Source organism: Emys orbicularis, chromosome 19 (genome assembly GCF_028017835.1).
Source record: "Emys orbicularis isolate rEmyOrb1 chromosome 19, rEmyOrb1.hap1, whole genome shotgun sequence".
NCBI classification, from domain to species: Eukaryota; Metazoa; Chordata; order Testudines; family Emydidae; genus Emys; species Emys orbicularis.
This window is the reverse complement of record NC_088701.1, coordinates 24,991,245-25,014,282: the sequence shown is the minus strand read 5'-3', so window position 1 is coordinate 25,014,282 and position 23,038 is coordinate 24,991,245. Positions and strand designations below refer to the sequence as shown.

The 23,038-nt window shown below is 49.3% G+C and overlaps 1 protein-coding gene across 1 annotated transcript in view; it reads left to right on the top strand.

The window, feature by feature from the left end:
- The first annotated feature begins 15,353 nt into the window (after window positions 1-15,353).
- ASIC1 (acid sensing ion channel subunit 1) overlaps window positions 15,354-23,038 on the top strand; it is a 101,238-nt gene continuing 93,553 nt past the window's right edge. Inside the window, exons 1-2 of the mRNA XM_065419404.1 lie at window positions 15,354-15,718; window positions 19,998-20,193. Coding sequence (XP_065275476.1) covers window positions 15,354-15,718; window positions 19,998-20,193 — 561 coding nt within the window. The remainder of the gene's footprint in view (window positions 15,719-19,997; window positions 20,194-23,038) is intronic.

The window sequence follows — 23,038 nt, the reverse complement described above, 5'->3', positions numbered from 1 at the left end:
ATAAGCTTTCGTGGGTAAGAACCTCACTTCTTCAGATGCAAGAAGTGAGGTTCTTACCCACGAAAGCTTATGCTCCCAATACTTCTGTTAGTCTTAAAGGTGCCACAGGACCCTCTGTTACTTTCTCTCTCAATTCCCTTAGGTGTCCCACAGTGGCTTCTGACAAGTCTCCCAGACCGTGCTCCTGGAAGCTGGGCTCTGGATTGTGTGACGTGTACTAGAGGGTATTGCAGCTAAGTCAGTCTAGCAAAGTGCCAGTTCTGTAGCAGGGCAATGCCCCTAGCTGACCTTAACATAATTTGGCATAACTAATGTGACCGGCATTTTGAATCTTCTGTGCTTCAACCTATCCAAAGTAACCAAGTTGGTCACAAACAGATGGGATTTCTAGTGTAGATGTGGCCAGTATGGGCCATAGTCATCCCTCGTGTCACTCCTGTCACTTCCACAGTAGGGAGGGATGGACCCATGACCTAGCCAGACTTCAGGCTTTTGCTTCCTGACAACTACATGAGCGTGGGTGATTTCGCTTGTTTTCTGGCATCAAAAGCCATAACAGTCCCTGCATCTTAAGCAATAAAAGTCCAAACTTGACCAGACATTGCTGCCATTTGCAACCCCCATTGCTGCAAAGACTCTAAATGTCCCAGCAGTGAACAATGAGGACTCTGTTCTGAATAGCTGGCATTTAAGTGACCCTCTATCTTCGGCCTGTGTGGCCACAGGGGTCACACAGTTTATGGGAATGCTTAAGAAAGTGTCTTAGACTGTTAGGGTGGAAAAACAGCCCTGTAAAAATGAGAGCTTTTACTAGCTTCTAAGGAATTACAGAGCTGCATTGCACAGCACCACCAAAGCACCTCCAGCGACTGCAGTACTTAATAGACCAATACGAATTAAATTGCCTCGGATACGACAGATGGACTGTGGTTCCAGATAAAGAAGCAATTTGCAAGCAGGGGGCTGCCTAGTCTAAGGAAATAATGTTTTTTAAAAAAGTGCATAGTTTATGGGCTGCTAAGAAAAGTTGTTCCCCGAGACAGATATGGTGGTTCACTCTGCCTGGTTGTTGCACTATCACACCACCATGACCCAGTGCTGTGACAGTGCAGCATGGATGTCTCTGGTGCTGCAATTTGCTATGACAGAGCCACGGTAGCCCTGGAGGTATGTGGAGTTGCTCTTAAGGCTTGCAGGGGAGTCCCCATCAAAACTGAGATGGAGCCATTAAAGCCAGGATATGTGGCATCCCAAAGGGCTGAAGAGCCAACTCTTAAAGCAGGAAGCCAAGTATTGGCTGAGAGTGCGAAAGGGGCAGTGGGGATGGCTGATGGCTTGGGCGATAGGGTATGGAACCTTTCAGCGTTGGGACAACCAACTGAATCCAGCTCAGGCTTATAGAAATAAGGGGACTGATTGTTCTCTCACACCAGTGTAACTTCAATGGAGCAACCCCTGATTCCCAGTAATGTGAGAGAGAAAGCCAGGCTGTAAAAGGTGTCACTGTCTGCTGCTTGTTTGGTGGCCTCACATATGGAACAGATTGGAGGATCTCAGGCCATTTGCGGGCTCAGTGGCATCCCTGGCACAATTGTTGTCCTTGCTAGTCATCTCAGTAGGGAGGCAAAGGAGTCTGTGCATGACAGGGTGGAGGAGGCCAGGGACCCTTTATCAAACTACCCACTCCTAACACAATAGACTTCTGTACCAAACATCTAGCTCTTTTTCATTGATTATGCCTGGTGTGGCACCTAATGCCTAGTGATTTGGGCACTGCAGCAAGGGAGAACAGCCTGTATTTTCCTCATGTTCAGGAGGTGAGCAATATTGAACCCGGGGCAAAAGAGCATGGTGTTGCATTGTGTGGACTGGATGCATCCCTGCAATGTAGTACTGTACTATGCTGTTTGTGCTGCCACCTGCTGGCTGCCCAAGGTAACTTTGCTTTCCCCTTCTAAGGTTCTTCTCATACAATTTAGGGAACTAATCAAGATCTGACTCCGCTCCAAAGGGCTTCATTAGGAATTGAGGACATGCAGCTCCTTGCAGGATTGAGCACACAAAGGATAACTGAAAAGCTCCAGGACCAGTAGTGGTGTGGGTAGTGAACTGAATCCCTAATGGTTGGACAATACAAGTGCCAGGTATAGGTGCAACATAATCATCTAGTTCAATGTTATGATGTAGCTCAATTGTTGTTCCTAGGGTCCTGCAATGCATGGAGACTCCAAACACAGGATCTGTAGAGATTGTATATGCAGCATGCATAGCATGCAATGGGTGCATTGGTGAGGGGCACTAGGGGCACACAACACAAAGGCTGTGCACAGGTATCTTCCTCTGTGCCAGCTGTCTGGAGACTCACTAGGGGAATCCTGCACTTTAACTTTGATCAGAGGTCCCTCACTGGGCTGCTTAGCTTTGCAAAGTTGCCCAGGATGGAAGCCCACTTGGGTGTTCCTCTCCCTTGAAGTAGCTCAGTCTGCAGAGAGGTTCAGATGATTGGGTGGGGTTGGATGGAAGTATTGCTGCCCCAGCCTCTGCAATGGCATGGAAGCAGCACAGGTTAACTTGATGCTTTAGGCAGGGATGTAAAACCACAGCCACTGAGATTGGAGTTATATTCCCACCAGCCTCTCATTATCCTGTGGATAATCCCCTTCAATTTGGCTGATCACAGTGTGTTTTTGACAGGATTGCATGGAGATTGGGGGGAAGTGAGGGGCAAAATCATAAGGTTAGAAGGGACCGCAAAGGTCTTCTACTGTAACACATAGGCAAGATGCAGAATTTGTTGTGTTTAAATCATTCAAGACAGCTATCCAGCCTCCTTTTGAAAACCTCCAGTGAAGAAGCTTTCACAACCTCCCAAGGTTGTCCATTGTCCCACTGTTCTTACAGTTAGGAAGTTTTTCCTGAAATTTAATCTAAATCCCAGCTCCCCAGTTGGCTTGTTCTTGTTACATGGACAGCAGGCAAGTGACCCATGATCTGCTTTGTCCTCTGCTTGGGCCAGAGTCACTGAGCTGCAGAGAGGGAGATCTGGGTCTCATGAGTCATGCACTCAGTAGCCACAAAAGTGATGGGGTGGTGGCATGAGCAGAGCAAGTTCCAAATTACCCCAAGATGCCTGTGAGGCAGGAACTGCAGGTGCCCAGATACTTTACATGTCTGTGGATGGCACCAATCACCGCTGACAGTTTGTCATCTCCGCTGAGTGGAAGCAACCCCCCCCCTTTCTTTCTGTCACTTTCTCTTTAAATCTTCCACTCTTCCCTGTCATCTCTCTTCTGTTCAGGCTCTCTCTGTCTCTTCCTTTCCTCTGTCTCTATTACATCTCACACATCCCTCCTTGCAAGCTTTCTTTATCTGTCCTTGCATTTTCTCATCTCCTTTCTCTTCTTCTTTCTGATTTTGTGGCTCTTGCTAGTGCTTTTTGTTCTTTTTCCTTTCCCTCTGTATCTTGATCATTCTTCTTTCTTGTTCTTTCTCTTTCTTGTCCCCTTTGTCACTTCTTGTTCTCTGTTCTACTTTCTCTCTTTAATTTTTCTCTCTGGCTCTTGACCCTAATGCATGCTGACTGCAGCTGAGTGAGCTAGACCTGCCCAGCGTGGGCAGTGCCCCTGCCAATACTTCCTCCGGGAAAATATTTTCCTGGATGTTGGCATAGCATTTGGACAGCTTGCCTGGTCTGTTGCCCCTCGGAAGAAGGATCCCTGTCCTTCCTCCCCAGGCCCACATCACATCCCAACCTCTTTGGAAATTGAAACCATCCTTTTTTTTTTTTTTTTTAAGTGGTGAAAACTCTGGTGCTGTTCGTTTAAAAAGAAGATTGAAAGAAAACTCGGCTCATGTTTCTTCAGTCAGACTCAGCAGGTGCCCTTAGCTTCTGCTTAATGAAAGCAGAACACCTCATCCTAGGAGAAAGTGGTGCCTGAACACCAAGCCATTTTGCAAAGGCATGTAGTCAGGTGGCTATTAGATGAGGGGTGAGCACCCCTCTGCTTTGTTGACAGCCTAAATTTCATTGCTGGTTTGTAACCACCCTGGGTCCTCAGCAGGGCTTGAACCCTTTGCCTCCAGTGCTAAAAGCAGGGGGTGCTACCCCATGCTGTGCCTATCTGCTCTGCATTAGCACCTGCTACTGCTCTCACTGGCGGAGTGGCCTTGGGGTAGTAAACCTATGAGAGAATTCCTGGGAGGAAGGCTTGTTTCAATATCTTTGTAGCATCTCCCTCACAGGGCCTCTCTTGACTTCTGTAGATCCAGCAGTTCCAGGAATGGGAGAGGCTTTCCAGAATGAGTGGAATCTGTCCAGGACTCCGCCTGGGTTCCCGGGTCTCTTGAGAGAGACTTTTGCCCACAAGCATGTTGGCAATATTTCAACACAGATAATGTCTCCTCTTTCCAGTCTGTGTCCTGGGGGCTGGGTTGCAACAGAGTGGAGGCATCTCTGTTCCTGTGTTTTCCTCGTTTGAACAGTCGCTAATTATTGAGGACTATGACAACAACCCTTGGCAATCAAGTTTATATTAAGTACATTTGCTGGAAATGTTTATACGTTTGTTTTGGATAGACTAGATTGTCAGCTCACTAGGGGAATGGGATTGCATCAGAATGTGAGCTTGTTAAGAGAATGAGGAATGGGGCAAAGGGCTAGATCAGGGGGCAGGCAGCTCGTTAGGGGAGTGGTCATAGTAAGGACATGTCTAGGGCCTCAGTTTCTGGAGTCATATTATAATGTTAGCATCTCAGTTTTTTTTCCTTTTTAAATTATGTTTCTATCCCTCACTGTTGAAGACATGATTGAGCATAGAGGATGGAGCAGTGTCTGCCTGAGTCTTCAGACAGCACGACACAGTCACTCCGAAAGGTGTGTACTGGCTGGGTCATAGAGGAGTGGTGGTGGGGCCTCCAGCACCCTTGGCACTACTACTGCAAGCAGGACAGGGCCATGGTGTGGGAGCAGGGGCAGACAAGTCTCCTTATGTGGGGAGTGCTTTGTGCCCCAGATTGCCTTAATCTGGTGCTACTGGGGAGCAATTGCTGGAGAGCACTTAGGAATAGTTAAGAGTGAGCATCCAGCTGTGGTACAGGATGAGGATATGGCAGGCAACTTAGATTGTGCACCTGCAAAATTGTTTAGGAGTATTCTTTAGCATGGAGTGGTGTAATATGAGCACCTGAAAAGTTCTTTAGTGTGAGGTCCAGGAAAATGGTTTGTGTTGAGCACCTGGGGATAAGTTTACTGTGACTCTCAGGGAGAACTTTTGCATGAGCACTCCAGGAGGAGCACTTCGTGTTGTCCCCAGAGCGTTCAGACAGGAGCTGTTTTGGGTAAGCACCTGGGGAATGGTGTGAGATTAGCACTGAGAGGATTTTTTTTTTTAGGGTGAGTACCCGGGGAGCAATTTGGAGTGAACACTGAGGGGATTGTTTAGGATCTGCACTTGAGGAGCTCTTCAGAGTGAATAACTGTTAAGCAAGGTCATGTTAGGGCATAGTCACAATGGGCATGTGCATAGGGGACCCTGGCTCCTTGAATCACGTGATGGTGACACGATCTAAGCATTCCTTTCAAAAAATCTGTTTCTAGCCTTAATGGTTGGGAGGGTAACCTTGCAAATGTGACTTGAGTGTAACTGATGCAGTAACAGCTCCTTGAGTCTGCAGAGAGCCTGAGACAATAGGTCAGACCCTCTGCTTTGCGGCACCCCTGTTGACACCATCCCAGCAAAGGCTTTGGGGAGGGAGGGCACCTCACTGCCATGGGACACTGGTGGGAGGGATCACCCCACCCCACACAGAGTGTTCTGCTAGGATGCGGGTGGTGGTCTGAGACCTCCCTCTTCTGTGACCGATTCCAGCCCACATAAAGGTGGGGAGTGGTGTTCTGGGGGGAGGCCTTAGCCTGCCCACAGAGGAATTGTGCTGGGCCCCGGAAGACACCTCATGTATATGGAGTCTTGTCTCAGGGTAGCTGGTCCCTATGGATAGACTAGGCCCAGCTCCCCTGGAGCAGAGCATGTGAATCCAATGCAGCCAATTCAAGAGGGCCCAGGCTACACCCAGGGCGGGTGCAAGGATGTTTCGTGCCCTAGGCGAAACTTCCACCTTGCGCATCCCCCCCCCCCCCCCCCGAGCCCTGTGGCAGCTCCCCGCCCTCCCCCCGAGGCGTCCCCCCCGCGGCAACTCCCCCCGGCCCAGGGAGCCGTGCGGCAGTTCCCTGCCCCAGCTCACCTCTGCTCCGCCTCCTCCCCAAGCACGCTATCGCCGCTCCACTTCTCCCGCCTCCCAGGCTTCTGGCGCCAATCAGCTGTTTGGCGCCGCAAGCCTGGGAGGGAGAAAAGCAGAACTGGGCGGCGTGCTCAGGGGAGGAGGCGGAGCAGAGGTGAGCTGGGGCGGGGAGCGGTTCCCCTGAGTGCCGCCCCCCTCCCCACTTGCTGCAGGCGGCCCTCCACACGCCCCCCTGCCCCAGCTCCCTCCCCCTAAATGCTGATGATGACCGGGACGGCCAAAGCTCCGGTCGCCGCCAAAGGACCCGAAATACCGCCCCCCAAATGCTAGTGCCCTAGGCGACCGCCTAGGTCGCCTAATGGGTTGCACCAGCCCTGGCTACACCTCTGCTAGGGAGGGCAGGAAGAGGAGAAATTGTTTGGGACAGGCTGTGCCTGTGCTGGAAAGGCTTCAGCATAGTGGAGCTAATGTCTGTGGTGAGTCCCCTGAGGCAAGGGAGAGAGACAGCTCTGAGGTTGCTGTCCCAGAGAGGGGGCAGAGCTGGTCAGAACTAGGAAGCTGCCAGAGGCTCTTAACAGGGGTGGAACTGAAACCTGAAAGTAAGGACTGAGTTAAAGGGCTGGTTTTCTGTTTGTTCACTGGCTTCTATTGAGGGAGAAATCTCCTTGAAAGAGCCTGGATGTGGCAGTGTCTATTTTGGAGTCAGGGAGAAGCCCTGCCTGGTGACAGGCCTCTACCACGCCCATCAAAGGCAGAGTAGGGCCAGAGCTCAGAGGTGAAGTCATGTGGGTCCCCACTCAGGCCCTGAATTGCCTAAATGGCCAGAGAGGCGAGTGGGGAATGGAACCAAGGGCCAGAGCCAGGGGAGTTGTCTCAATCTGCCCTACTATTGGATGAAGGCATTTGAACCATATGCCCATGGAAGTCTCGCTCATTACCTCACACATTTTTAGCCAGAAGCCTTCACCCTTGCCTCAGTACACCCCTTCCCATCCGCTCACAGGCGCGCACACACACTTCCTAGGAACAGTGCTAAGAGCCCTAATCACCGTTTGGCACATTAACACCTTTTCTTGATTACTCTTTTCCTGTTAATTGGATCCGTTCTGCATGCCTGCGAGTCTGAAGAGAATTCTGGTCAGTTCCATTCTATGTAGGTTTCCTATACTGTGCTCATCACCGTAGTATCTGATGCCTTCCAGTAGTGCATTAAGCTGTCACGTGTAGTTTGTTCTCTCATCCTCTTCTCAGAGGAAGAAGCATTAGCAGTGGAGTGTCTTGTTTTGGCAGTGTATGGCTTTCTTTAAAAATATAAATACACCTGTTGCTATGTGTTTGTATTAGAGAAGGCCGGGTCAAAGAAATGTGCCTTGCACTTGGAGCGGAAGGTGGTGAGGTTTGGGATGGTTCGTAGTTCTTGGGGGAGTTCATCCCATAGTCTTGGACCACCCCCGGCGAGGGTTCTGTCTCCTGCACGGGCAAGCTTTAATCTTATTAATGAGAGCCCTGTTAAGCCAAAGGAGTGTAGTTGTTGATCCCAGTCTTCATCCTAGAGCTTTAGATGATCTTTTAGCTATCTTGGGCCCAGGCCATGAAGCACTTTAAAGACCAGGTCTGATATTTTAAGGCAGCAGAGCAGGGGGAAGGTGGAGGCCCAATTAGAGCTGCTCCCCTCTGCTGGGAGTGACAGAGTAAGGCCTAGACTTCTCCATACCTTTCTCTGCTGTTCTCCTCAGGGATTGCATTCTCCTCAGAAGGGGGATGCCCTTCTGGGAGGATAGCCCCCCGCCCCTGAGCAAGGGTATGAATTCCCCAGATAGAGAGAGCTCCTTGCAGCTCCACTTCCCTGGGGCAGCTGCTCTCCTTCCCTTTAGGGAAAAGCCACAATTGTCGTCCTCCCTATGTAGGGAAAGGTAACTTTGAGGGGCAGTGCGAAGCCATCCCATGTCACTAAGGTCCCACTTATTGTGTGTGTGTGTGTGTGAGGTCTGTAGGATAGTCAGAGGCTGGTCAGGCTGATGGAAGGACCCATGGCTACCAAACACTCCCAAAGTTTAGCAGTCATTGTGGCCCCTGGAGGTTCATGGCAGCAGTGGGGAGAGCACGTGGGTCCTCCTGCTCCAAAACCAGAGGCACTGACCAATTGATGTGAAGAAGACTCTCTGTTAGCTGCTAATGTAGGGCCTATGCCATACAGATGAGCAGTTCAGAATCCACCCAAAAGAGGGAAAGGGCACATAGGCATTGCACACACACTCAGATATCTGAAACAATACATGCCTAAATTGTTCAGCTTCTATTCCTTACAACCATTGGTGAATTTATTGTCAGTAAAAATACAGCGGAGGATGACTTGTTTGTAAAAATAAATATGACAGTAAAACCAGCAAGAGAGTAGAGGAGAAAAAAAATTATCCTAATGGTGCGTTCTCCTCTGAATTTTCATCAGAAAACGTAATATAGAGACCGCTATCAACACGTAACTGTCATCTCTCCTGCACAGGTAATGTGCTCCATGTGCAAAATGGAGCAGGGGAAGGTAACGGCATGGATGGTGCCATCTGTAAATAGTTACACTACCTTCCACCAGAAACATAAAAGAATGGTTTGAAAACTGCTTTGAAACCTTAAATGTCCAGATTATGGGCTAAATCTTCAGCTAGTGTAAATCAGTGTAGCCCCCTTGACCTCAATGGACCAGTATTGATTTACACCAGCCAAGGATCTGGCCCAGAAGAATATGATTTTTCTTGAAAGCTTGTGACTTTTGCACTGATGAAAGGTTCCTGATTTACAGCCCTGGAGACTGAATCCTCTGTGGACACTGCAGCTGCCTGGGCATTGCCAGAGCAAGCTTTGCCTGCCAATGTGCCCCAGGGATTAGACAAAGAGGTCACCTCTGAGTATCAGGGGAGATCCGTCTCTAAGGCCCATTTAGCCCCTGGTATCTCCACTGAAGCTGCAACCCAGGATGCTAGTTAGTGCCCCTTTGTGTTGAGTACTGGACAAACACAACACACTGTGGTCCCTGCCCTGAAGAACTTACAGTCTAAGAAGACAGGAGGGATGTGAAGGGTAGGGAGGAGGGAGACAGTTGCAATATTGGTACATCTCAGCCATACCCAGTTGCCTCTCAGCCCATCAGCTACTAGCTGGTGAGTTCTGTATAGACATCATGGAAGATGATGGTCTCGAGGGGTGGTTTGAAGGAGGATGGAGAGCACTGCTTCTATAACTCAGCTCAGCAAGGTGTTTCATGGGTGTCGGGGCGGGGGGGTTAACATGGGAAAGGGTTCAGTAAGAGACAGTGGTAGATGGGGGAAGGAGGGGCAGGCACCACTAGGTAGGGCCCTGAGGGTGTGGAGAGAAACTTGAGCCTGATGTTGTGACAAAGGGGAGGGAGGGGAATGACGTGATCAAAGCAAGGGCAAGAAAAGGTTCTCAGTAGCTGAATTTTGAATGGACATTGTGGATGTGTGGAGGCTGGAGAGCAGGATATTATAGTTACTAATTTGGGAGAGAGATGAGCACCAGGCTGAGAAATTTAGCCAAAAGGTTTCGGGGGACTTGGCTTAAAGAAACTTGAGAGGGAGAAGGAGCAGAACTGGTACATGGCCTGGATGAAATGGTAGGCTTGCATGCATCCTGCTGTTTATCACACATGCGAACAGGGTCTGTTAGATTACATGCCCTGGTTTGTAGCTCTTTTCACTGGCCCCACTGATTTCAGCAAAGAACAGGCTGAGATTCATACAACGAAAGCTTTAATGCTTCTGCATCCCCAAATAGAGTTGTCTGCATTTTTTTCTTGTCTTAATGAATAAACAGTTTCCAATTTAGAAAGTAGGTTCAAGGGGTTAGTGCAGGGATTGGGAAGCAGGACCCCTACCGTCTGACCTTTGGAGTAAATCACATAACATCACTGTGTGCTGGTTTGTAAAATGAGATGATGCTTCCCTAACTTGTGAAACCCGTCAAGGGCCGTGAGATTCTTGGTTGGAAGATGCAAGACATGTGTGAAGTTGTATTGTAAATATAAGCTTTTCAGCAATAAACTCCCCAACACACCTGGAGCTGAGAGCCTTGCTCCTCAACTGAATCCCCAGAAAAAGCCCGAGCAATGGCCTTGCAGAGTGCCTTGATGTTCAGCAAACTCAGACTTTGTCAGGCCATGAGGGAGAAGCAAATTTCCAGAGTTGAGGAACCTGCCCCCCAATGAACAAAGCTAATGCCTGTCAGCTTCTGTCCCGGCTGCTCCCATGGGCTGGATCAGAATGCAAGGAGAGAGAAGGGGTCTGATTCCCCAGTGTACACCAGTTAAGCTCCATTGAAGACAAGCAAATTGTTCCTGGTTTTCAGAGATGTGAAAGGAAAATCAGACCCTTTGGCCCAAAAATATCCAGTGCCCAAACTGCAAATGGCTTAATAAATCAGAACCTAGAGTTGCACCCGAATAGAACTGCAAGCACAATTGTGATATACACCACCTGAGAACCAGATGCACCCTGTACCACCTGAAGTTTCTGAGTGATGTTCACCAGCAGCCCTATGTGGCAAGTGTACTGTGGTGATTCAGCCTGGAGGTTGCAAAGGCCAAGGCCATGATAGGGAAGTCCACATCTGAGAGAAGGTTGGGATTCCCTTGCTCATGTACACATACTTGCACGAGCTTTCATCAAGCTAGCACAAGTATAAACAGTGTAGCTGTTGTAGCACAGGTAATAGGAGTGGAGGTAAGGGTTAGCTGTGCCAAGTACAAACCCGCCTGAAACTGGTGGGAAAATGCCTGGCATAACTAAGTCATGCCTCCGCTGCCACTACTTGTGATATTGCAGCTACACTGCTACTTATGCTTGCACTAGCTCAGGGGTTCTCAAACTGGGGGTTGGGACCCCTCAGGGCTCATGAGGTTATTACATGGGGGGTTGCGAGCTGTCAGCCTCCACCCCAAACCCCGCTTTGCCTCCAGCATTTATAATGGGGTTAAATATATAAAAAAGTGGTTTTAATTTATAAGGGGGGTTGCACACACAGCTTGCTGTGTGAAAGGGGTCACCAGTACAAAAGTTTGAGAACCACTGGACTAGCTCAATGAGAGCTTGCACGAGTATGTGTACACAAGCAAAGAAATCACACCCATAACTCATAATGTAGATGTAACCAGTATTGACAGATAGTATTGAGAGTGGGTGTGTACGTACATACCACTGCCCTCTACTGGCTGGAATCAGAACTGCTCAACTGTGTTTCATAGCCCTGTACGGCTAGCAGCTAATGGAGATTCTCCTTTGGCTTAAGTGGTAGGGGTCTGTGCTTTTGGAGGAGGAGGGTCTGAATTCTATCCCTGCAGTCACTATGAAGTTCTGACAGGCCACAGGGAGTAGCATAGTGACAGTCAACTGCGCTGGTTTCAGATTTGTTATGCTATTTTCTCCATATGTAGCACCTTCTGTCCAAGGTCCTCAGTGTGCTTTCCAAGCATTAATGAATTTAACCTCTTTGCACTTCCCTGAGAAACAGAGCATCCCCACTGTACAGACAGGCAGTCCCCTTTCTGTGGCTGACATTCCAGGGAAATAGCCCAAGTACCTTGTCTCCACATCAGTCAGTTACAGTTGTGCAATGGCCTTACACAGCCACAGCTCCTGGGATGAGACAGTAGATGGGATGGAGCAACAGCTAACTTGGCCTCAGAGTCCTCTTGTGCTGCCAGATCACTAAAGGAGCTGGACTCTGACCCTTTGGGACCCGAGGAAGAGGACAGATGCCATTGATGCTAAGCTTTTAAAGTTCCAGGGTGAAGACTGCATAACACTGCATGTGCAGCTTTTCACCTGCATGTTCAGGGTTTTAACAACTGTGGTGTCTGCATGTTGGAAGCCTCCATCGTTTCTGAGGGAGGGAGACTTACGCATGGGGCAGATTTTCACAACTACAAGTGTAAATGTGTGTGTGCCATTGTGTGCTTAACTTGTGTGCCACTACATGTACAAATCAGGGATTAGCACATACAAATACCTGAGTGCATACACTATCGTGGTATCTGGGTTTGCAAATTGTGCGCACAGTTTCATGTGTACTTTTGCATATGCAATTACATGCACATGTGAACCCATGATCACACACATTTATCTCGCGTGTTACACAGGCAGCTATGAAAACAATGTCCATAACGTTGGTGGTGTGGTTGTCTCCTTCTGTTTCTTCCTGCCTCCTCTCCTGTGTTGACTCTCCACCTCTGATCAAATGTTGCCATTAAACCAATCACTGCTTCTTGTTGGTTCTCTTTGAAGGATGTGGGAATTGAGATCAGCGCTAGAACTGGGAAAGCCCTGTTAAGCCCTCTTTCCCATTCATTACCCCCTTGCATCTGACTGTTCCCTATTCGTGTCATCCTGTTATGACCGCCCTGATTCTGGGAAGGAGTGGGAGAGAGAGAACCAGCTGGAGTTAATCCAAGGTTCCCAGGGTGAAAAGGAATCAGCTCCTCTGCCATGCTGGACTCATTACTACCTGCTAGCCAATGACCCTTCAACCAGGCAGGCCCGTCTGTCCAAGATTCAGGGTGAATCTTCTTTAGGAAACGGTGTTCTCTGACCTCACAGTAGCGAACATGTAGTAACTAACATGGGGTAAACTCCTCATGAAGACAAGGTCATTTGTGATTTTCAGGTTGAGGTAAAGACTATGGGGGAACCTAGCATTTACCATAACCTACTAACAGGCGTTAAAACTACAAGTGCCTTGTCTGCATTCGGATTTTACCACGTTAGGTAACATGGTTAAAAATACACCTTTTTTTCCTGGTATGGATATTCCTCAAAAGAGCATCCTTAGAAAGGACAAAAATCAAGTCTCTCTGAGAGAGAGAGCACAGTGTGTGTGTGTCTTCTCAGTAACAGTCTGAGAACAGTATTTGTTTGGAGAACAAAATATCTGTTGAGCTCTGTGCAAGAAGAGAGAACTTAAAAATCTGAAGGTGCAGTGGATGGAAAGCAAAAGGCATCACAATTTCATGGTTATGTACATGGAGATGTTGAGCTGTGAGAACCCCAAACACTTTCATCAGTACAAACAGAACCCAGGAATCATGAGCCACCAGTCCCCTCCTCTACCTCCACTCTGCCTTCCTTGCAGAATTCCACTTGGCTGCTCATCTGGGGAAAAGTCTAATGTGTTATTTTTTATGATCAAGTAAAGCTGTCTTGGGGGTTTTATTTCTCTGTTGTCATCCTCATGGTCAGGGCAGATGAGCAGGTTTTTGAGCTGTGGAGGGAATTTTCGTGACTGTTTTGCAAGGCTCTGCAAACTATAGAAAAATGGGGCCGGGCCGGAGGGCGGGGAAGAAGAGGAATTGCTTGACTGGGAAATGATTGAACTTGTAGAGCTAGGAAAAAAGAGTGTTTGAGACTCCATGCCCTTTTCCTTGTAAAGCTGTAAGTGCAATGTGCATATTTATTCTGATTTGGTAGTGTTTTACACCCACTTTGCACTGGAGTAAATGATGACACAAAGTGCAGGGGATAGAGAATCAGGCCCAGAGAGTTTCAGAGGATAGAAATAAATCACTGAGATTCACCATTGTCCTGCCAGCCTCGGGGAGAGAGAGGGACTTAGACAAGTGGCTATTCAGCTCCTCCTTATTCTAGCCTCACTGATCCATCACAAAGACTGAACAGAGGCAAAAGCATAGAGACTGCTCTGGTCACAGCAATGCTGCTGTTACAGACCAGGCTCTGCCACTGAGTTTGGGATGAATTGGTAACATTGTGATTGAGAATCCTAGGAGGGACGGTATGGCAAAGACCTATTAGATCAGCGGATTCATGCCTCAGCCAATGCAGGATTGTTCCCTGACCAGGACATGGTGTGTTTGTGGCAGGCAGTGGCATCAGCCGAGAGAGGAGCGGAGCATTGATTAAGAGAGCAAGGGGGGATGGGAGAGTGTCTTACACACACATTATCCACATGCACACAGCATCAGCATCAACAGCTTCTGCCAGCCAGTACAGCACAGCCAGACTGCAATCACTGCCTCGGTACCTCCAGAGCTGCTCTCCTCCTCCTCTCCCCTGGTCTGTCTTTCTCTCCCTCGCTCACTCTCACTGAGCTCCCCATCAGCCCCTGCAGGACCCGTCCGCTCGCCATTTGGGCCCCACCAGCACGGAGACAATGAATTCATGCGGATTATGCATCTGAAGGAATAACAAGCTTCTGAATAGCCACAAGGGGAGGTATCCATGTGTTTGGCAGGGATACAGACGCCTGCTCGCTTGCTCGCTCTCTTTCTCAATCGCTCTTCTCTCCCTTCAGCTGCCTCCTTTCCAGCTATGATCTTCTTTGATTTCCCTGAGCAGCTGCAGTGAACAGGCTCCTTGGTGCAGCCCAGATCCCACAGGATCGCACCTTCCCTCCTAAGATACTTGAGGGGTTAGGATTATTTTTATTTCTCTCCCTCTTTTTCCGGTTTTCCTCCACCTGCCAGTCTCTGTGACTCTCACATCCTTCCGTGCATGCGTCTCCCTCGCTCCCTTCTTCTCATCCAGACGGCGAGAGGTGGAGGGAGGTCCACCCTAGTGCAAGGACCTGTCTTCTTTGCTGCTGGGACCAGCCCTGGACGCTGACCCTGCCTTCAGGTTTGGATTCTTGTTTCTTTGGTCTGTTTCTTGACATGCTAGTGCTGTGTGTGTGGTGGGGGGGGGGGAGGTGGAGGAAAGGGGGAGGATCTGATAAGCCGGTGAAAGAGTTGTTTGGGGGAGAATGGTAACTAGGTTTGGTGTATGGACATCACAGTGACAGAGACAGGGTGGGAGGGATGTAGAAATACAAGGGACTGTGTTCAAAAACCCAGTGCCTGGGATGGAATCCCTCAGAGGCAGCTGGGAGCATCCTCCCAGGATTCCCGTCATTCGCTCCATTTCCTGGGATGTTGAGTCCATTGGGAATGCACCTTTCATTACTGCCTCTCCCGCTATGGCATCTTTGCTGTCCCTGCTGAGGTCCTTAGCCTGGGAGGAGCAGCAGCATCCAGGCTGGCCTGTCCATGTGTCCGTGCTGGGAGTAATGGGCTTCTCTGTTCTTCATAGAGTGGCCTGCTCTGTATCTCAGCCCTGACTATGATGGACCTGAAAGTGGACGAGGAGGAGGTGGAGAATGGCCATCCAGTCAGTATCCAGGCCTTTGCCAGTAGCTCCACTCTGCATGGCCTGTCCCACATCATCTCCTATGAGAGGTTCTCCTTCAAGCGCATCCTCTGGACTCTCTGCTTCCTGGGCTCTGTGGCCCTGTTGGCCTATGTCTGCACGGAGAGGATCCAATACTACTTCCTCTACCCTCATGTCACCAAGCTGGATGAAGTGGCCACAACCAGGTTGACCTTCCCTGCCGTCACTTTCTGCAACCTCAATGAATTCCGCTTCAGCCGTGTAACAAAGAATGACCTGTACCATGCTGGGGAGCTCCTCACTCTGCTCAATAACAGGTGGGTCCAGGGAAGCCAAGCCCTGAGGGTGCTGCATGAGCTCAGCACTGCTGATCTAGATGGGACAGTACAGCACCATGCATCTGAATGTGCTGACATTTATGTGCACACAACCAACAGGGCACTGTGTGCACATCTGCACCTAGGTGTTCGACAGACACGATACTCTGGCACTAGAGATACATCCGTGCACCTGCATAAGCTACACATGGCTCCATGCACCATGTGGACCTACACACACTACATGTGCACTTCCCTGTATACATTCCTGGAGATATGATGCACCAATATTCAGGCCTAATTTAAATATTCAGGCCTAATTTAGTCCCATACTCTGCATCTAAAGCAGTTCCCTCTGCAATGCATACCTGTCTGCTCCTGAATGCCCAAGATAACATTCATACCCTGATCACATTCATGCCCACCCCACCACTGGCACTTGGGAAAAATTGCACTTTCCAATGGGAAAAAAGAACTGCCACTTGTGTGAGTGGCTGGGGAGGGGACGTGGTGGCACACCAACGTGGGCAGCCTCAGCAGCCCTGTGCTATGACTGCTATAATAAGGACTTCTTTTGTGTGTATGCAAGTGAAAGATGAGATGATGGGTGAGTACAGCCCTGGCACGGATGGGCACAACCCCAATGAAGTCAACAGCCACAGCTGAATTTGGCCTGGGGTCCTCCTGGCATCTGCCAACAAAGGAAAAGACTGAGAGCAGGGGCCCAAAGTGATCCCGTTAACACACTGCTCCTCAGGATGAGGCTCAGATGCTAGTGCTACCCTGGGTGCTTGGCTGGTAGACCTGGTGGGTATGTTAGGGGAGGGTGTGGCATGGATTGCTTTCCTGCACTCCATGCCCCACATGGATGGTCGGTTGCAGGAAAGCAAAACAGCCCTGCACATATTGGCGAGTCTCTTTGTCCACAGGATGAGTGGCACATGCAGGCAGATCCAAGGTACCACAAGGAGATGGCAGGACAGATGGCAATAGTGTTTTTATCTATACTTTAGGGAGATGTAAACTCCCTTGGCCAGCTGGGGATGGGACAGTGAGGAAGTGCCCATGATATAATGCCCGGACGCCCACACTGTGTAGGAAAGGACTCCCATAGATGCTTCTGCCAAACATTAGTATGGGACCCAAGGGCTCTTATGCACTTTCCCCATATTAGCATTCAGTCCATGTGCCACTGGATTTTCCCCATGTTGGTACAGAGCCCATGGGTCACTATCAATTCTTCCCATTAAGCATTTGCTTTCCACTTCCAGGCTTGTCAGTGTTATCCAGCATCTGTGCTGTGTTGGTGGCCGCTCCCTGCCCAGTCCCCAGCCTTTGTCAGTGACAATTCTTGGCCATTCTAAACTGGCAGCAGCTCCTGCTCTTTGAATGAGCTGGCTGCTGTTGTAACTGCTCTCTGTAATATGCCTGAGAGCATGAAAACTAATGATCCCTGTGCACGTCACTGCAGAATGTGACAGCCACTGGTGTGCGTGTGTGTGCACACGCGTGCAGCATTGCCTTCTGTTGGATAGAATCAGAACTGCTCAGCTGTGTGTCCTAGGCCCTGTACTGCTAAGAGCTGATATCATGGGCCTTCGCTTTTGGAGTAATACCCTGGCTGTTGCTGTGAAGATCCTTGTGGCCACTGTGTGCAGCATAGGCACAAACATGAAACCCGAAGAGCTTGTCTACACGGTGTGACAAAGTGCTCTACAGGGGTGTGATTTGTAGAGCACTCCAATGTGTTGTGCTCCAACTGCTCTGTGTAGACCCTGCTGGCACACTCTAAAAGTTTCATGTTAGTGTGCCAGCAGGATCTACATGGGGCAGTTGGAGTGCAACATGTTAGAGCTCTCTCCAAACAATACCTCTGTAGAGCACTTTGCTACACTGTGTAGACAAGCCCAAAGTGGCTGCAGATTTGGTCCGATCTGTTGTGTGAATCCTCAGTCAGTGTTCAAGCAGGTCCTAGTACATGCAAATAAATGCCCCATCCTTAGGGCCGGCTCCAGCTTTTTTGCCGCCCCAAGCGGCGAAGCGAAAAAAAAAAAAAGATAAAGCTGACCGGTGGCACTTCGGTGGCAGCTCAATCGTGCCGCTCCATTCGGCGGCAGCAATTCGGCGGTGGTCCTTCGCTCCCTCTCTTCCTCTTCGGCGGCACTTCGGCGGCAGCTCAAAGAGGAAGAGAGGGACTGAGGGACCCGCCACCGAATTGCCGCCGAAGACCCGGACGTGCCGCCCCTTTCCATTGGCTGCCCCAAGCACCTGCTTCCTTCGCCTGTGCCTAGAGCCAGCCCTGCCCATCCTGCTCCCACTAAAGTCAACAGGGAAACTCACACCGACATAAAAATGGGAGCAGGATCTGGACCCAAGGCAACAGAGGAAAGACATTTTCATCTACTGAATAAAAGAAAGGCCGTGCGATTAGGATGAGTAAGTGAATGAGTTATAAGAGGGGAAGGAAGGGGGCATGGAGACACACACAGGCTGCACCTTAAAGTAGGTTGGCAAAACCTGTTTTGCCTGCAGCTGTATCAGCACCTCCTGCCAGCCTGTCAGATCGCACAAGCTAAGCCAGGTTGGACTGACTCACCCCAGAGCTGCAGGGAGAGGTGCTGGTGATTCAGTAGAGGGCAGCCTTCCCTCTGAGTTAGTATTGAGCCGGTGCCCCAGTATAGTCTTAGAAGGATGCTGTGCTGTTTTGCTCAGATTAAATGAAAAGATCCCATGCTGGTGGTTGTAAGAGCTGTGGTAAAACCTGTGCCCTGGCCATTTACGTTTCTGATAGTTACTTTCAGCATCCCTAACTCTTTCTCCACAACCCCCCCTTCTCAGTCAGATGTAGTTTTCTTCCTCATTTCCTGTCCTAGCCTTTTGTTTAGCAAGGCTGTTGTTAGGCAGCTGTCATGCTGCCCCAGAGGTGCAACATGAGAACATAAGAATGGCCATGCTGGGTCAGACCAGTGGTCCATCTAGCCCAGTGTCATGGCTTCCTATGATGAAATGCAGATTGGCTGCATATCAGTGGTGAATGATTGACCCCTGCTTATCCTTCATCATCATCATCATCGTGTTTCTATTCCACCTCTGGCGTTTAGGGCAGTGACGAAGCTCCTCCACTCCTGTCTATTTCTGGAAAGTCTTTCAATGGTTCCCCAGCTATGCCCCAGGTTTTTCAGCTCAGCTTCCACAGCTCTTTGCCATGTTGTTTTCCGGTGGCCTTGTTTTCGCTTGTCTTCAGGTGTCCATCTTATTGCTACTCTGGTGATGGAATCAGTTGCCATCTGAAGCACATGACCAATCCGTGTCCAGTGCCTCTTGGCAATGATGGTGCTCAGATCCTCTTGGCTGCACCGTGTCAATAGATCTTGGTTTGAGATTGTTCTGGGCCAACAGATACGGAGGATTTTTTATTTTTTATCCTTGTTAGTTTCTGCTATACATCACTTTGAGATGCTTAATGGAAAAGTGCTGTGGGTGGGCAAGTGCACTAGACTCCACCTCCAGCTACCCCAGCATGGCCAGGCCTCCTACCCCAGCACCCATGCTGCCAGCGCCCCCAGCACCTTCAGCTATCACCAGCACCCACCATCCCCTCCTCACAGGCACCCACCACAGCTGGCACGTGTTGTGCAGCTCCATGGCCTGCCAAAAGGGACCACTGTGATCATCTGGTCTCACCTCACCTCTTTTAGAAAACATCCAGACTTGATTTAAACGCTGCCAGTGATGGACAATCCACTATGACCCTTGGTAAGCCCTTCCCATGGCTGATGACCCTACTTGTGGCAAGGTGCATTGTCATATGCTGAAATTTATGGTTCTATGGAAATTATTTGCAAATATGCAATTCGTGTGATTAAAAAATGTTCTTAAAATGTCACGCATGGAGCAGCACAAAACTTGGCATTTGGGCCTAGGCCCTGTGCTATATTGTAGAACAAGGGACACAGGCATATCTCAGTGCTGAAGGGTGCTGTGTTATTCTACAGCAGAGGAGACACAGTCTTGTGTCAGTACTGGAGGTGCCTGGATGCTGGGCATTGGTGCTGTACTACAAGGTTACATTCTGTCCTTCAATTATAGACATCCCACTTAAGTTAGTGGGCCAGCTCTGCTATCAGTGATGACATTGGTGTCAATGTGGAAATAACTCCTTTGAAGTAATCGATGACATTAAGAGCAGAGATTAGCTTGGTGGGAGTTGCACCTGTATATGCGAGGACAGGACTCGCTCCAACAAGGATAAAGAAGTCTCTGTGCCCTGTTTTCCCAGGTATGAGATCCCAGACACCCAGATGGCCGATGAGAAGCAGCTGGAGATCCTACACGATAAGGCCAACTTCCGAAACTTCAAGCCAAAGCCCTTCAACATGCTGGAGTTTAATGATCGGGCTGGCCATGATATCCGGGAGATGCTGCTGTCCTGCTTCTTCCGTGGAATGGAATGCAACCCAGAGGACTTCAAAGTGGTAAGTGCTGTGGGCTTCCTCTACTCCTGATCCTTTGTAATAATGCTGTGCCTAGAGCAATCTGGATCATGCCACTGCTTTTCTGATCTAGATTTGTATCCTGAGATGAGGGTGTCTTGTGAATTTACACTGTGTGTAGGATCTGTGGCTGGCATTGCTGTGAGCACAACAGGAATTGATGTGGGACATTATGGGGGTGGCCCATGGTGGGTGCTGCTTGTGGGCACCCTCTGCAAACATTACGTCGACTCTCTGTGGTGAATGTTTCTGTGGCCACCTTCTAGGATGGGAATTACTGTGGATATGGTATAGTCTTGTGTCCGGGGTGGATATGTCTGTGATGGTGACATGCTGGAGGGAGGACTTGAAAAAGAGACCGAGAGAATTTTTCTGTCAGTGGCTATGCAAACTCTCTTATGTGTCTGACTAGCACATCCTTTGCCTTTGACAAGAACTGGCTTGCACCAAATAGCAGGTATTACAAAAGGAGGGGGAACTTTTCAAGAGAGGATATACTTGGATCTGCATCCATCCATGCTCTTTGTGGACATTGTGTAGCCTTTGGCAGGTATTTCTGTGACTCTTGTGTAGATATTTCTGTAGTTGAACATGGTATGTGATTCAGAGGGGTTGAGGTTGGCACACCATAATCATGTACATACATATCATGGCAAATTTTCCAGCCCTTAGTGGGCAGGTCCTGGAGGTGGGCAAATCCTGGTGGTAACTGATGGCTCAAGTGATACTGAGCAAAGTGGGTATGCTGTGCTGCAGGAGCCAGAGTGGTTGGTACAGAGACTGCAATGATTCTGGAGTGGTGAGGTGTGCATGTGGTGGGGGGCTCTCGCTCAGCAGAATGACATGTCAAAGAATCATAGAAATGTAGGGTTGGAAGGGACCACAAGAGGTCATCTGGTTCATCCCTCTGCACTGAGACCGGACCAAGCCATACCTAGACCATCCCTGTCAAGTGTTTGTCTAACCTGTCTTTAAAATCTCCAATGATGGGGATCATGTCAACTACAGATGTGGCAGGAACCATTGGTAGTATGAGGAGGGAAATTATGTGACGCCAACTTGGATCTTCCAGGTTTCTGTGTGTTTGAATTGACATGCCCAAGAAAGGAGGGAGCTGCCAGCTATACATATGATATTTGCCTGCCTGTAGCCACCTCCCTCTCTCTCTACCACTCCATCTTCTAAAATGTGCAGCAGTGAAATAGTTAATACTGACATTATTGATGTAAGCAGTGTCAGGATGAGCTCTACCCTGACATCTGGTGGTGAATTATGGCGAGTGTGGAAAAGAACTCCAGGGGCTGATCTTGTTTGCATAGGCACACCCACTCGCCTGGCATGGAACAACAGCAACTGAAAGTGGTTACTTTGGCTGGTGTGGGATCCCCAGTTTCTCTATGATTGGGGCAGGAAGAATAAAGTTTTGTTACCCTGATTCTGTGAATCAAGGCCAGTGGAACTGTTGTATGACAGAAGGACTGAGTGAGTCCTTCACCATTACCTAAGTAGCACTTGCTTGACAAGGGGAATGGGTTACAAAACCCAGTGAATTGAGAGAGGATGGGGACAGGTATTTGTACCTGATGGTATGGGCCCCCTCTGAGGGTTTGAAACACCAATTGCACCACCTCCTCTCTCCACTGTTGAATGTCAGAGCTAACTTTGATTCCATTAGGAGTCTAGTTACAGGCTGCTGAGCTAAATTCACTTTGGGCCAATGGTGCACCAGCACTAGGGCTCCCCCTACTATTGAGCTGAAATCACTAAGAGCTGAAATCACAAAAGAGCTAAAGTTATTAAGAGCTGAGATCACTGAGTGAAGTGTTAACAAGTGGGGGAGCCTGAAGCTATATTGCTCAGCAGCTGGCGGAGCAATTTGTGGGGACGACTGGAGGAGCAGCGAGTGGTGTGGAGCCTTGTGGGGCCGGTTGGAGTGGCCCAAGGAACGGCAAGCGGAGCTGTTTGGGGGACGGCTGGAACAGCTCACAGGTCGGTGAGCGGAGCGGAGTGGAGCGGAGCAGCTTGTAGAGCGGAGCAGTTCGTAGGATGGCAGGAAAGTGGACTGGCTCGTGGTGAAGGCTGCGGCGGAACCCCCACGGAGAAACAGACGGCTGGCCAGCCTCGGATCACGTAAGGTGCCCCTTAAACACCCTGCGTGCCCCCCCTTTTTTGCTCTGGGGCTGCACTGACCAGGGACAGAGACTTTGGGGGTTGTTGGACTTTTGGGACTTTGGGTGGTTGCTGGACCCAAGAGATTTTGGGGGTGTTGGACTCTGGGTGATTTTTGGGTTGTTGGATTCAAGAGACAAAGGGAAAGGACACAGCCCAATTTGCTGGGGTGGGTTTTGCTCATGGTTTGTGTTATGAATCCTGTTTGTGGTGTTTTTTCCAATCTTATGCTGATGTCGTTTACCTCATGTTATTAAACATTTTCTGCTACACTCAGACTCCGTGCTTGCGAGAGGGGAAGTATTGCCTCTTAGAGGTACCCAGGGGGGTGGTATGTAATTGTCCCAGGTCACTGGGTGGGGGCTCGAGCCGGTTTTGCATTGTGTTATTGAAACAGAACCCCTAGATACAGAACCCGGCCCTTGTTGCTGCCAACTTAGATGGGCAGAAGGGTTACATTAAAGACCCATCATTAGGGTTTAGAACTAACAACTCAGTGAAATTAATGGGGGACCAGCGCACTGTTTCAGGCTCTGTGCAGACCTCGGTTAGACTTGGGTCACATTTGGGATATTTTCTATGCAATATAAGGGTTTTAATTTATTTTTGGTTTTTAAGACTAAAGCTGGGATTCTTCAGAAGCTGACTGTTGTGTAGG